Source organism: Grampus griseus (genome assembly GCF_964374135.1).
Source record: "Grampus griseus genome assembly, chromosome: 12".
Classification (NCBI taxonomy): domain Eukaryota; kingdom Metazoa; phylum Chordata; class Mammalia; order Artiodactyla; family Delphinidae; genus Grampus; species Grampus griseus.
In genome coordinates, this window is record NC_139006.1 from 62,606,882 (window position 1) to 62,621,926 (window position 15,045).

The 15,045-nt window shown below is 39.2% G+C and overlaps 1 protein-coding gene across 5 annotated transcripts in view; it reads right to left on the reverse strand.

The window, feature by feature from the left end:
- Positions 1-13,589, reverse strand: part of PIAS2 (protein inhibitor of activated STAT 2) — a 92,530-nt gene extending 78,941 nt beyond the window's left edge. For all 5 annotated transcript variants that reach the window (XR_014297532.1, XR_014297533.1, XM_082667463.1 and 2 more), the window contains exon 1: positions 13,438-13,589. Coding sequence is in view for 3 of the 5 variants with exons in the window: in XM_082667463.1 (XP_082523589.1) it covers positions 13,438-13,461 (24 nt within the window). In the remaining 2 variants the exon portion in view is untranslated. The remainder of the gene's footprint in view (positions 1-13,437) is intronic.
- Positions 13,590-15,045: the final 1,456 nt, after the last annotated feature.

The following is a 15,045-nucleotide window of genomic DNA, read 5'->3' on the forward strand; positions in this document are numbered from 1 at the left end:
TCAACGGCAATATATGATAAATTTTCATGTACTAATAATTTTAAAATGTATTTTAAAAATTGAAAGAAACTACAAGGAAACTGAAAAAATAATTCTAGTAAAAGACTAACATACACCTGCTCTCTAAAAAAACAAAGATATAAGATTTGAACAGCAGAATTAACAAGCCTAACTACTGGACATATATAAAACTTTGCACCAACAAATAGAAAATACACATTCTCTTCAAATACAAAAAACTGACCACAGTCACAACAGATTTCAAAGGACTGTATCATACAGATCATGCTGCCTAACCACAACACAATTACAAATCAATAACCAAATTAACTAAAGGATCACCCATATGTTTGGAAACAAAACTTTTAAGTAACTCATAAATTAAAGAATTCATCCCTTGTGTGATGCAGGGAAAGCAAATACATAGAAATTCATGATCATTTAAGCCTGTCAACGTGTTAAAAAGTTAATAAGCAAGGTGTCCAACTTAAATTAAAAAAGGAATAGAAATAAACCCAAAGTAAGTATAAAAGAAAGAAAGAAAGCAGAAATTAAGTAGGGGGAGGATACATTAAAGAGCATAAAAAGGACAAAAATTTGATTCTTTGAAAAGCTTTTTAAAATTGGCACTTTTAGCTTTTAAAACTCATCAAGAAAAGGGGAGCATTTAAAAAAAAAGATAAGGACAGTAACTACAAAATAAGAGACTAACAATTTAATGCCATAAATTCAAGAACGTGAATGAAATGGACAACTTTCTATAAAAGTATAACCTACCAAAACCAGTTTGAAAATTGAAAATATGAGCAATCATATAACCAAAGCAATTGAATCAGTGATTAAGATGTGTCCCACAAAGAAAACAGTAACAATTCTACAAGTGAGTTCTACCAAACACTCAAGAAACAAATTATTCTAATCTTACATAAACTCTTCCAGAAGAAAGAGGAAAAGTATATATATCTTTTAAATTATAGGTCAATATTACTCATTATTAGAAACAAAAATCCTACATTAACTATATTCAAACTGAGTCCAATAATGGAAAAAAGGGACAGACCAGGGCTGACTTTATACTTGGAACACAAGGTTGGTTTAAATATTAGAAAATCAATCAATGTATTTCATCATGTTAACAGGTTACAGAAGAAAAACATATGATCCTTTCAAAAGATGCAGAAAAAGCTTTTGATAAACTTCAACATCCATTCTTTTTCTTTTTAATTAAAAAGTTAATAATAGAAAGGAACACCCTTAACCTGAAAAGATTATCTACAATAAACCTACAGCAAGCAGCATACTTAACTGTGAAACTCTGATAGCATTCCCTTTAAAATCAGGAACAAGATCAGGATGCCCCCATCACCGCTTCTATTCAACATTGTACTGGAGATCCTAGCCAGCACATTAAGACAAGAAAAAGAAAGAAAAAAAAAGCATAAGAATTGGAAAGGAGGAAACAAAGAGGTCATTATTCACAGATAGATCTGTCCACACAGAAAATCCTAAAGAATTCTATACACAATTTATCACAATTAGAAGGATAGCAAGATTGTTATACGAAGTCAAATTGTACTTCTATACACCAGCAAGGTAGAAAATATAATTTTAAAAGATACCATTAATGATTTGATACAAAAATAAGGTACCTAGAAATAAATCTAACAAAATACTTGCAAAAGTTTATCTGAAGAAAATTATAAAACTTTATTGAAAGAGACTGTAAAAGACCTAGATAAATGGATACTACAATGTTCATGGTTAAGAAACTTAATAACAAAATGCTAGTAGTTCCCTTCAAACTGGTTTACAAATTCAATGCATTTCCCATCAAAATCCCTACAGGTTGCATGTGTGTATCTATATAACTTTAAAAAACGATACTAAAATTTTATGGAGGAGCAAACCAGCAAGAAATTCCTTGAAGAAGTACAAGGCAGGAGGACCTGGCCTACTTCTGTGTCCCTCAATGACTGACTAGACGGTTTCACACCAACCCTCCCTATGAAAACTTTAAAAATTGAACATAATATAAAAAACATCTGTTTGAAGACAAGAAGCACTACAAAAGGCAGCAAGAACCTGGGAGGCCAAGACCATGGAAAGAAGGGAAGCCTAGAAAATGGAGTCTAATATTTGATGCCTCTTTTCCCCTGGAGATAACTGCCAATGGAAAAAGGGCAATTGATAAGTTAAGAAATCCAGCAGAACTTTGAATAGACTTATAGGGCTGGGAAAACCAGAAGATATTTGCAAAATATAACCTGCAAGTCCTGGTATCTGGGATATATAATAAACTCCTACAAATCAGTATGAAAAAGACCAAATATAAAAATGGACAAAAGACTTGGCAAACCACCTCACAAAAGACATCCAAATGGCCAGTAAGTATATTAAAAGGGGCTTAACATCATTTCTCATTAGGGGAATTCAAATTAAGACCACTAAACATCCACCAAAATGTCTAAAATTAAAAGGGTGGATGAGAAAGGACAAGGAAAAACTAGAACTCTATTATTTTGCTATTGGAAGGGAATGAACAAAAAACTACAATTACATACAACAATAAGGATGAATCTCGCAAACAAAATTGAGAGGAAGAGGTGAGACACAAAAAATATACACGTAATATAGTTCCATTTATATAAGGTTCAAAAAATAGGCAAAACTAGTCTAAGATGTTAAAGTCTGGCCAGTAGGTATCTTTAAGAAGGAAGAGGTTAGTCACTGGGAGAGGACTCAAGGGAACTCTCTAGGGTGCCAGTAATGTTCTATTTCCTGACCTGCATATGGTTATATTGAGAAAATTCATTTAGCTGTACTCTCATGATCTGTGTACTTTCTTTCTATACATATGTATGCCCTATAACAATAGAAGTTTGTTTTTACAGAAGCTGTACAAAGTTACAGTAATTAAAACAATGTGATGGTGCGGTTACACTAAGAGACTAGAGTCCAGAAAGTATAGATAGATCCAATTGTATAACAAAATCAGTAAGAAATAAATTTTTTTTTTAAAAACCTAGTACAAACATGGGCAAAAGAAATGAATAGAATCCCAGAAGGGGTAAGAACAGGTTAATCAGCACAGTAAAAGATGCTCAAACTCATTAGTAAAAGGAAAAAATTGAAAACTAAAAGGTGATATTTCATACTCACTGGCAAAAACTTTTAAAGCCTGATAAAAGTAAGTATTAGCAAGAAAGCTAAGGAAACCTCTGTATTCCTGGAGGGAGCAAATACTGATACAATCCTCTTTGGAAAATAATCTGGCATTATCCAGTACTGTTGAAGATGCGAATATCCTTAAGTCCCAGCAATGCAATGCTACTCCTAGAGTTTCTACAGTGAAACATACTGTATTAAATATTCACATTAAATGAGATCAATAAAGACTACAAATAACACCATATCAATGCAGATTAAGTTTGTTCACAAAGTTTATTTTGCATTTCAGAGCCTTTTGGATTTCAGAAGTGTAGATAAGGAAAAAAAAGGAAACTACACAAATTTCCAATTAGAATGGATAAATTGGTATTTATACAATGGAAACTCAAAAACAATGATAAACCAAAACACCCCAAATACATACAGCTTTTATTCAATTTGTATAAAATTTAAAAACACACAAAAACAAAAAATTTGTATATATAAAATGTGTGATTTATATATATATAATTTTATATATCTATGTAATGTGGATGTGATCAGGGAAGGGCACCCTGCTGATCTAATGAACTATTTCTTAACTTGGGTGGTGAGCACATGCATGTTTATTTACCTACATCTTGCCTGTTATAAACAACCTTTTGTACCTATTAAATAATTTAAATATTTAAAATTTTCAAATTAGCATGATATACCCAAATACATAAACCACTATTAACCATTACGAATTCTGAGAAATGACTCAAGAGAACTTTTTTTTTCAAGAGAACTTTTTGAAGGAATTAGTATCCTAAGAGAGTTCAAGGACAGGTTGCTATTTTTAAAAAAAGGGAAGAAATAAAGAAAAGAGGATAAAACTCTTATAAATCAAAAACATAATTACTAAAATAAATTCTATGGAAGAGTTCTAAGTCAAGGAAACATTCCAGAATGTAAACAAATAAAATGTAAATCTTGGAAATCCGATATTCACCCGTCAAGAGTCTCAGAGAAAATAGGACAAAAATCAACAAAAAAATAGAAGATAATTTCCCAGACCTGAAGAGGCTTACATCCGAAAAGGTCCCACCAGAAGGAATGAAAAAGGCCCACAACTAGACACATTTCACAACACCAAAGATAAGATCACCATAAAGACTGTAAACAAGGTTACCACAAAAGATAACAATCAGATTTACAATGGATCTCTATCAGCAATATTGAGTGTTTTAAATTCCCAAAGCAAAGCTTTCAACATTCAAAAGGAAAAACTGTATTACCAATTTATAATTCTGTATCTAAACTTTCAATCAGGAACAAATGCAAGCCATTTTCAAACATTCAAGAAATTAGAAAGTCTATCACCAGCATGTCCTTTCTAAAACAACTACTCAAGAGGGGTGTAGGGGGAGGAAAAGACTGGGAGTTTGGGATTAGCAGATACCAACTAGTATATATAGGATGGATAAACAAGGTCCTACTGCATAACTCAGGGAACTATACTCAATATCCTGTGACAAACCAGAATGGAAAAGAACATGAAAAAGAATATATACGTGTAACTGAGTCACTTTGCTGTATAGCAGAAGTTAACACAACCTTGTAAATCAACTATACTTCAATAAAATTTAAAAAAAAAAAACTACTCAAGATGACATTCCAGTAAAATCAAAAAGAAGTCTAAAAAAGAGAAAGACAAAAAAAAAAAAAAAAAAAGAGAAAGACATGAGATCCAAATAACACACCTAACCCAGGAGTGCAATGTAATCTCAGGATGACAGATGTATAGCAAGATCCAGAAAGCAAGTTGCCCGAATTACAAAAAAAGGTTGAGAGCTCCAGAAAGCCCATCTTCAAGAAAAGTTCAATGGCTACAAGATGAAAACACATTGTACTGGGTTGCCAAAAACTGCCTTCAGGTTTTAAGTAAAAATAAGACACATTTTTCATTTTCACCAGCACTTTATTTTTTTTTTAAATAAATTATTTATTTATTTTTGCCTGCGTTGGGTCTTCGTTGCCACACGCCGGCTTCCTCCAGTTGCGGCGGGGGCGGGGGGGGGCTACTCTTAGTTGCAGTGCGTGGGCTCTAGGCACGCGGGCTTCAGTAGATGTGGCACCAGGGCTCAGCAGTTGTGGCTCACAGGCTTTAGAGCTCAGGCTCAGCAGTTGTGGCGCACGGGGCTTAGCTGTTCTGTGGCATGTGGGATCATCCCAGACCAGGGCTCGAACCCATGTCCCCTGCCTTGGCAGGCAGATTCTTAACCACTGTGTTACCAGGGAAGTCTCACCAAGCACTTTATTAAACAACGTATTCACCCTTTTGTTCCACTACCTTCTGCCATTCTTCAGGCAACTTCATAATTCCATCTTCCCAAAACTTTTTATCTTTTTAAGCAAAGAACTGTTCCAGATGCCTTTTACAGTCTTCCAGGGAATTGAAATTTTTTCCGTTAAGAGAATTTTGTAAAGACCTAAATAAATGGAAATCGGAAGGTGCAATGTCTGGTGAATACGGCGGATGAATCAGAACTTCCCAGCCATGCTGTTAACAGTTTTTTTGCCTGGTCATCAAAGAAACACGCGGTCTTGGGTTATCCTGATGGAAGATTATGCGTTTTCTGTGGACTGATTCTGGATGCTTTTGGTGGAGTGCTGCTTTCAGTTGGTCTAACTGGGAGCAGTACTTGTTGGAATTAATCATTTGGTTTTCCAGAAGGAGCTCATAATAGAGGACTCCCTTCCAATCTCACCGTATACACATCACCTTCTCTGGATGAAGACCGGCCTTTGGTGTGGTTGGTGGTGGTTCATCTCCCTTGCCCCACAATCTCTTCCATTCCACATTATTGTACAGTATCCACTTCTCATTGCCCGTCACAATTTGTTTTAAAAACGGAACGTTTTCATTACGTTTAAGTGGAGAACTGCATGCAGAAATACGGTCAAGAAGGTTTTTGTCACTTAACTTATGTGGAACACAAACATCCAAGTGATTAACATAATCAAGCTGGTGCAAATGATTTTCAGTGCTTGATTTGGATATTTTAAGTATGTCGGTTATCTCTCGCATGGTATAATATTGACTGTTCTCTATTAATGTCCCGATTTGATCTCTATCAACTTCAACTGGTCTACCCGACCGTGAAGCATTGTCCAGTGAGAAATCTCCAGCATGAAACTTCGCAAACCACTTTTGACATGTCCGATCAGTCACAGCACCTCCTCCGTACACTGCACAAATCTTTTTTTGTTTCAGTTGCGTTTTTACCTTTCTTGAAATAATAAAGCATAATATGGCGAAAATGTTGCTTTTTTTCTTCCATCTTCAATATTAAAATGGCTACACAAAAATTCACCAATTTTGATGAGTCTTTTTTTAAATGCACGCTGATATGACAGCTGTCATATACAAGCTAACAAAATTGTTTCGAATGAAGTTAAAGATAACTAAGTGCTACCAGAGCCATCTTATGGAAAAAAAGGAAAGAACCTTTTGGTGAACCCAATATTAAAGTTTAAAAGTGATTTCCATGAGCTCTCCACAATCATGCAGGGCTTTATTATATTTCTCCTTTAAGGAGCCGAGGTTTAACAACACAGAAGTTCCTCAACAGCTCCACACTACTTGGCTCTATAGTAACTAATACTTATATCAGCACACATATTACAAAGGCTGGTTATTAGTATTCAATTTCTAGAATCTTCCTGTAGAAGCACAGAGAAGTTTAGAAGAGTTATAAACCACAATATAAATGCTATAAATCTTGACAACGTAGTATCAATAGAAAATTAAGGCTAGAATGGGGAAGAAAGGTGGAGGCTGGGAGAAACAAAGGGAAAAAGATGGGTGCTAAATCCTCTTTAAGACTGGGAACTAAAGAGATAGTGTCTAAAACTGATAGGTCAAGAAAGAGAAATTTAACTGTTACAAAAAGATTAAAATAATCAACAGCAGAATTAGGAACAAAAATGTAACTGGTAGAAATCAAAGTGCTAGGGCAGGTGGAAAATGAAATGACCTAAATTTCTTATCTACTAGGGAGTCAAGCAACAGATACTGTTTATAGAGTTGAAAGAAAAATCAATATATAGAAAGACATGCTTTATTTTTGAATTTTGGAATTAACCTAAAAAAAAAAGAAAAAAGAAAAACTAAGGGAAAAAAATCCCCACTAAAGGCAGTTATATAAAGATTTAAGAAAGAACTTTTACTTTTCTTTCTGGATTTTTCTGCATTTTCATTCAAAGAAAAAAAGAATGAAAGAAAGAAAAAGATGAAGAAAAGAATAAGAAATTTTAAATATATTATTAAAGCCATTCCCAGATTGGGAGAAAAAGGTCAAATAATTTGTCTAAGGTCATACAGTTGAAAACCATGCATCTCCAATGCTAATATCAAAAAAAAAACCCCCAAAAAAAAAAAACCCAAAGAACAAACAAAAAAACATACCTTCTGTGGCATAATCTAGATCTGCTTTTTTACTGACTTGTATGAATAACCAAATGGAGAACTCCGAATGTCTGTTAAGTTTATATTGTTCTCTGCAAAGTCACAAAAACAAAATCTTATTCGTTTCACACCATTTTTCCAAAAAGTCTAGGGAAATGACCATGTTACTAGTGGGTTCAAAATGAAGTCAGAGGATAGTTTGGACTATGATACCAATTGATTCCACATCACTTTTACTTCAACTTCAATTCAACTGTGAATTTCTTAAATTCAGATTCCTGAATAAAAACAGACTAGCTGTCAAGACAAGTCAATGGGGAAAGAACTGTCTTTTCAACAAATAGTTCTGTGAAAACTGGATATCCACATGCAAAGGAAGCTGTACCTCTACTTCACACCATAAACAAAAATTACCTCAAAATGGATAAACAATCTAAATGTAAAAGTTAAAACTATAAATATAAGCTCTTAGATGAAAACACGAATAAATCTTTGACACTGGATAAGGCAATGGTTTCTTAGATTTGACATCAAAGGCATAAGCAACAAAAGAAAAAACAGATAGAATTAAAAACATTTGTGCTTCTAAGTACACGATCAAAAAAGTGAAAAGATAGTCCATAAAAAGGAAGAAAATATTTGAAACCATATATCTAAGAACTTGTAACTGGAATATATAAAGAACATACACAGTAATAAAAAAGCAAACAACCCAATTAAAAAAATGGGCAAAAGGTCTGAATAGATATTTCTCCAAAGAAGATATACAAATGGCCAATAAGCATATGAAAAGATGCCCAACATAGTTAGTCATCAGGAAAATGCACACCAAAACCGCAGTGAGATACCACTTCACACCCACGTGGACAAGGATGTGGAGAAAGCAGAACCCTTATACACTACTGGTGGGAATGAAAAATGGTGTAGCAGTTGGAAAAGAGTTGGGCAGTTCCTCAAAGACTTAAACAGAGTTACCACATGACCCAGCAATTCCACTCCTAGTTATATATCCAAGACAATCGAAAACATATGTCCACACAATACTTATACACTTGTAGATAAATGTTCACACCAGTCAAAAAGTGGAAATCACCCAAATGTACATAAATTCATAAATGGATAAACAAAATGTGGTATATTCCATACAATGGAATATTATTCGGCCATAAAAAAGAATGGAGTACTGATACATCTACAAGAATTAATCTGAAAAGATTATGTTAAATGAGAGAAACCAGACACAAAAGGCCACATGTAAGATTTTATTTCTATGAAATGTCCAGAATAGGCAAATCCATAGAGACAAAGTAGCAGATGCTGAGAGCTGGGGGAAAGAGGGCATAGGGAGTGACTGCTAATGAGCATGGGTTTCTTTTGGGGTGATGAAAATGTTCTGAAATTCAATAGTGGTGATGGTTGTATAACTTTGTGAATAGACCAAAACCACTGAATTGCACACTTTAAAAAGCTGAATTTTATGGTATGAGAATTATATCTCAAAAAAAAATTTTTTTAAATAGACTAGCTAAGATCCAATCCAGAAAAACAAAGGCAAAAATGCTGAGAGAAGAGAAACATTTGGAGAATTTGTTAGAAAAATGCCACCTTTATCAGAAAAGATATTCACGTTTACCAGAGGGAGGGTGCAGACCTAAGGAGCAAACAAACACAAAAATGTCTACCACAGCTAAGAATATCTTGGTTTACTGACTATAAAAAATTATCTATTTCATTTTAAATTAAATATTTGGTTTTGAATGTGCTTTCATAGACATGATCTTAAATGAAGTCCTCCTGGAAATTTAGTTGTATCCACTAATAACAGCTTTGAATTACATGGTGAATTCTGTTAACATCTATCATATGTATTAGTCTATTTCTTTGCCCAATAGTTGGCAGCTTGGAGGGATGAGGACCTCTAACCTCAACACTCCTCTTCCCCATTAACTTCCCATTCTCCCTGTGTATCCCAACAGCACCCGAAGATGGCAAGTAAGGAACCAAACCCTCAAGCCTTCTAGGCAGAAAATCTTCTGTTATAGAATTATTTAACCCTCTTATTAGATCTTCCGTGTCTGGCTTACCGGTATCTATTAAGAAAGTTACTATCACTGGCTCTTCCACTAGATTCCTGCACACACATTGACTCTCATTCTCTGACACGCAGAGAGATAATAAACTCTCAATGCACAAGAGAAAGAGGATGAGGAGTACAGGAGAGAGAGCCTTAAAAAAAAAAAGTTAGTACAGTAGATCCCCCCTCCACTCCCACACTGGAGAGAAGAAGGAAGAGTGGATTAACCAGGTTAAATTGTAGCAGGGACCTTTTTAAGGACTGCACCAGAAGGAGTATTGAAATTATGCAACTGGAGGAGACAAGGGTAGAAAGCTGCTCTGGTTGAAGAAGAGGTGAGGGACTTCAGACTCCAACTACTCTGCCTCTCTTCCACCACTGTGCTTGGCATTGCTGGAGAATATTTTGGAGGAAGAAAGCAGGGCAACAGTGACAGAGGCCTAGGCCACCAGACTGCATGAGCTTGTCCCAGGTTAATTCAATAATTAGTTAATTCACAAACTCCTAACAACATAAATGTTTTAAACAAGCCACCACTGAACTGAATAATTTCTTCTCTAGCGCCTTGAAAGCTTCTAATACCTGATGCACTATTATACTCATCTTTGACTATACACAGCCCACAATTGCCCTTCACAGAGAACTTACCCCTTCCTTTCCCTCAACCCATCAGGATGATCTTGTGAGTCAGGTTTGTATGATGTGACTCTTATCTTCTGGCTATAGATAATCAGGACAGAAGTGGACCCTCACCGATCCTCTCTCCCAGAAGAAATGAAGAGAGGTGTGCTGGTATTCTACTGGTCACTTAAACTGAAAGCAGCAAAGGGTAGGGATGCCATATTCTGCTGTGACTGGACAAGATCTCTGGTACTGGCCCACAGGGAAGTCTCAAAACACTGAAATTGTCAGGCAACTCCTCTGTCAGGAGTTGCCTCGTCAAATAACTCCCCTCCCCCAAGCAAAGCAAAGGCACAGGAGTCACTGAAGCACAGTGAAGATGACCTTTCCCAAAATTCCAGACCTCCAGTACAGGAGACGCCGGCACTAGCCAGCAGTGACCTGCTCTGGTTATACGGGCTCCTAGGAAGTGGCCCTGAATGATAACGGACAAAGATAAAGGAAATCCTCTCAGCGGCATTATCAGCAGCCAAACCTGGCATTCAGGTCGGCTGGCCATTTCTTCTACTGCCAAGAAGTTAGCCAACAAACCAATGCCCGTGATTTTTCCTGGTCCTTCAATTTACTTCAGAATATATTCTGTAGCAGAGACCATTTAGAAAACCCTCGATGTTTCTTCCCCTTTTCCTCCTTTCTAATTAGATTTTTCTTCAGTTGTCCAGTTTTCCCTACAATATTATATATCATATAAGCAGGGTATTGTTTATCATTCAGTTTAGTTCATAAAGTGCAGGATGGTAGCTAGGAGCACCACGTGGACCCAAAGGAAACTGAACAGAGCAGTAGAGCTTAGACCCTAAGGAGCATTCACTCTAAAGCTAGACCTCCGAGGTTAAAAATCCCAGGTCTTCCAGTATTAGCTGTGTGATCTAGGTCAGGTTATTCAACCTCTCTGTGCCTCAATTTTTCACAGAATTGCTGTGAGAACTAAATAAGTATGTATGTAAAGTGCTTAAACCAGGGCCGGGAATATAATAAGCACTTTCTTATAATGGATATCTGCCATCATCATCATCGTCACGATTTGCAATGGGGAGTGGGGAGAGCTACAGCATATCTTTAAGTGTAGAGGATGCTACTGAGCAGGTAAGGCAAAAACTGGGGTGGATAACTCTTTCAGCATTTGCACAGCCCATACCCTTCCCTCCTCTGAAAACTCTCCCCAGTTAAGTCTCCTAACGTGAACTATGGCAGAGGAGCTATCTTCCAGCAAGTGCAGGGAGAAGAAAAGACAGCTGATTTACAGAAAAAGATGATGAAGCTGACCCACAAAACAAAATGGGAGGGAAGAGAGAGGGGTATGGGATGGAGACAGAGGATGGAGGGAGTGGGGAGGGAAGGGGGAAGAAGGGGAGACAAAGAGAAAATCTTGGTTTCCAACTACTTTCCAGTTCCTGATTCCACTCCAACCTAAGCACTGACTGCCCTTTCTGCCCTATACCAATAAATAAATTCTTCACTTTTTATTAAGCTTTGACAAACGACAGAAAAGTCTAACACAAGCCCTGGAAAACTTTTCATCAACAAAAAAATCTTAGAAGAGATAAAGTTATATAATCCGTTACTACACAAAACCCAAGACAATACTGCAGATATAAATAACTACAAACTTCAGTATTCTCAACCCATCCTAAACCTAATGCATGAACTTACACAGGTGAGGCTCAGGCCTGGTTGTTTCAAAAGCTCTACAGGTGTTATAACCCCTACAGCTGAGGCTCTGACACTAACACCCTTACACTTACCAATATGAACACCCTTTACCTACTATCACGGTTCTCTGTGTAAACTAGCATAGGGCATAAAATGCATGAATATACTTTTCTCTTTACCGGGAATTAAATAATTTTTGAAACAGCAAGAGAGAAAATGGCAGGCATTATTCGAACTGAAGCAATTTACCTTTATATCAGAACAATGAATACGTTCTTTTGCTGATGTTCACCAAACCAGCCAGGTAACCAAACAACATGCTTCCCCCGCATCCCATCCCTCTCCAAAAAACAATAATAAACATACAAACTGAATCTTTTACCAGATTTCTTTTCCTTCTTATTCGGAAACAGTAATGCTAACAACACGTCCATGGTTGTGCAAACTGACTGCAGTTAACTTAATTTCAAGTTCCTCTTCATCCCTTTTTTGAAAGACTTTTTTTTTAAAATCAGGGTTTCCGATCTTAAGTATCCCATTTATGCCGCCAGTAATTCAGCGATCCATAAAAAAATCTGGCTCGTTTATCACAATTATGTCTCAGTTGAGGGCTTTGAAGGTTATCACCCACGGGAAAAATATCTTTTCCGTCTAACCCCAACACAGCGCATTTCAAACCTCTACTATACAAAGGTAAACAAAAATAAAGTTGTGATCTTGTTCGAAAGGCTAGGGAGAAAAAATTTTCAAGTGCAAAACGAGTTCACAAACCTCATGACAACACGGACTTTGCGGAGTTCTTACCATGGCACTAAGAAAATACCAAGGTTTAAGGCCGATCATTGAAGGCAGGGTTCCCAAAAGACCACGCTTCTCCCCAAGATGTTGAGGAAGCACTGGTGGGGGGAAGGGGCCTTTCTCGAGACAGATCTGACTAAGAGGTAGCATCACCCACAGAAGAGAGAGAATTCCTAAAAGCAACTTCACGTTTCAGAAGACAGCTTCCCACCAAGTGAGTAGCCCGTAGACTTAGGAATCGCCAGACACGTACACCCCTCGCGAAGGTGGAAAAGCAAATCCTGCTTCCCACCTCACCTCTTAAAATAAACGGGTAAGTTGGGTCCCCACGAGCCCCTCCCGAGAGCGGCCCCGGCGCCCCGCGCCAGGTGTGCGGACCCACCGACCGGCTCACCTGGTCCCCAGGCCCGCCACCACCGGGTGGCACGGGCTTCCTCCGCCGCCTCGCTCCCCTCCCCCGCCCGCCCGGGCGCCCGTTGGGACGCGGGCCGGGGCTCGGAGCTCCGCCAACCGGTCCCCGCGAAACAAGAAGGTGGCGGCCGGCGACGCTGCGGCTTCCCCGCCTCGCCTCGCCTCCCCTCCCCTCCCCTCCCCCGCGGCCTCCGCTCTCCACTCCCACGCCCCCGCTTACCCTCAACTCCTCGAAATCCGCCATTTTATACCACCCGCGGGCGCCGCCGCCGCTGCCGCCACAGCACCCCCTCCCGCTGCCGCCAACGACACCGCCGCCACCACGGCCGCCGCCGCCGCCTCCAGCACCATCCTGCACTGGGAGCCGCTAAAGACGCCGCGGCCGCCGCCGCCGCCGCTGCCTCCGGGCCCGTCACGTGACCACCGCCGGAGCTCCGCCCCCGGCGAGCGCGGCCCCGCCCTCCAGGCGCCCCGCCCTCTCGGCCAGCCGCTTTCCGCCCGCGTCTTCCGCCAGCCCACCAGGCCTGCGGCTCTGGCCTCGCCTGAGTCCCCGCCCCCTCCCGCTGCCTGTCCACCTCCCGCACGCCTTCCGGCACTCGGCCTTGTCGCCGTGCAGCCCTCAGCCCGCGGGTGCCTCCTCGCCCCGGCGCGGAGGCCCAGCCCCAGTCCCTGAAGCGCCCTCGCGACTGCAGCGTTACCCGCGGGACTGGAGGAGGGCCTGGGCTGTGGGAGGGACGGAGAGGAAGAAGAAATGGCCGGGACTCGTGACGGGAACATTTACAGTGCCCTTCCCCACGGTGGCTGTGGACGGAGGGAGCACCCACAAATAAAGGCATCCCCCGGAGTAGTTGTGGCGAAACAACCTAAATATGGGTGTTGGATAAGCTATTGTTCTGATCTAATGGGGCAAGGTTGGTGAGACCTTTTTGGGTTGATAATATCCTCAGTACTAACCTGGCTGGTTCTTTCTTACTTTGAAGGGCGACTGAATGTCAAGGACTGCAGAGTTGAAAGGGTTGGGGGAGGGAAGTTGGAGAAGTGAAATAGGAGAGCGCCCAGAAGGACCCTGATAGAAAGTCGAGGGATCAGGGAAATAAGATAGCTGGGAAAAATGAAATGTCAGAGGAAGAGAAGATGGAAGGAAGTTTCACGGCACTCCTGACTTGCTGACAAAGGATGAGAAGATGCTGAGTTAAGCTGGTCAAAAAATTCGCTGGACCAAATCCAGGGTTCAAATTTCCTTGAAGAGGTGGATGGAATCCATTTAAGACACCTAATGTTGATCCCTGGGCCAAGAATAGTTTACCACTACACCTCTTCGCCTAATTCCTGTTCATCCTTCAGCTCTCAGTTTAAGTGTCACTTCCTCAGAAAGACCTTCCCTAAACCCACATGCCCCCATTTTAATTCAGATCCCTCTCTGACTGCTCATAGGATCCGAATATTTCCTTCCTGATATTTTTCCATGGTAATTACGTAGGTCTTTGTGTGATTATTATATAAATAATTATCGTTTAACTTTTTTTCTTAAAAGTGTTTTTAAACCCGCTAGACTATAATGACTGACAAATGCTTGGAAAACTGTGGGCCTCTCATTGGTTTAATGAGTAAAAGAATGAACAGTATCTAGAGTAGGTTCTAATTCTGGCTTTCCACCATTAACTTTAGCTTGGCTTTTTCTTGATCTTGGCTTATTCTCCTTAGACCTTGATTTCCACCTCAGTAGAGTTTAACATTGTTCAACAGACATTAAGTGAAGGCCAATGTGCGCTAGGATCTTCCGGGGAATAAAGATTTATAGAATACAGTACAGCCCTTCCACCAAGGA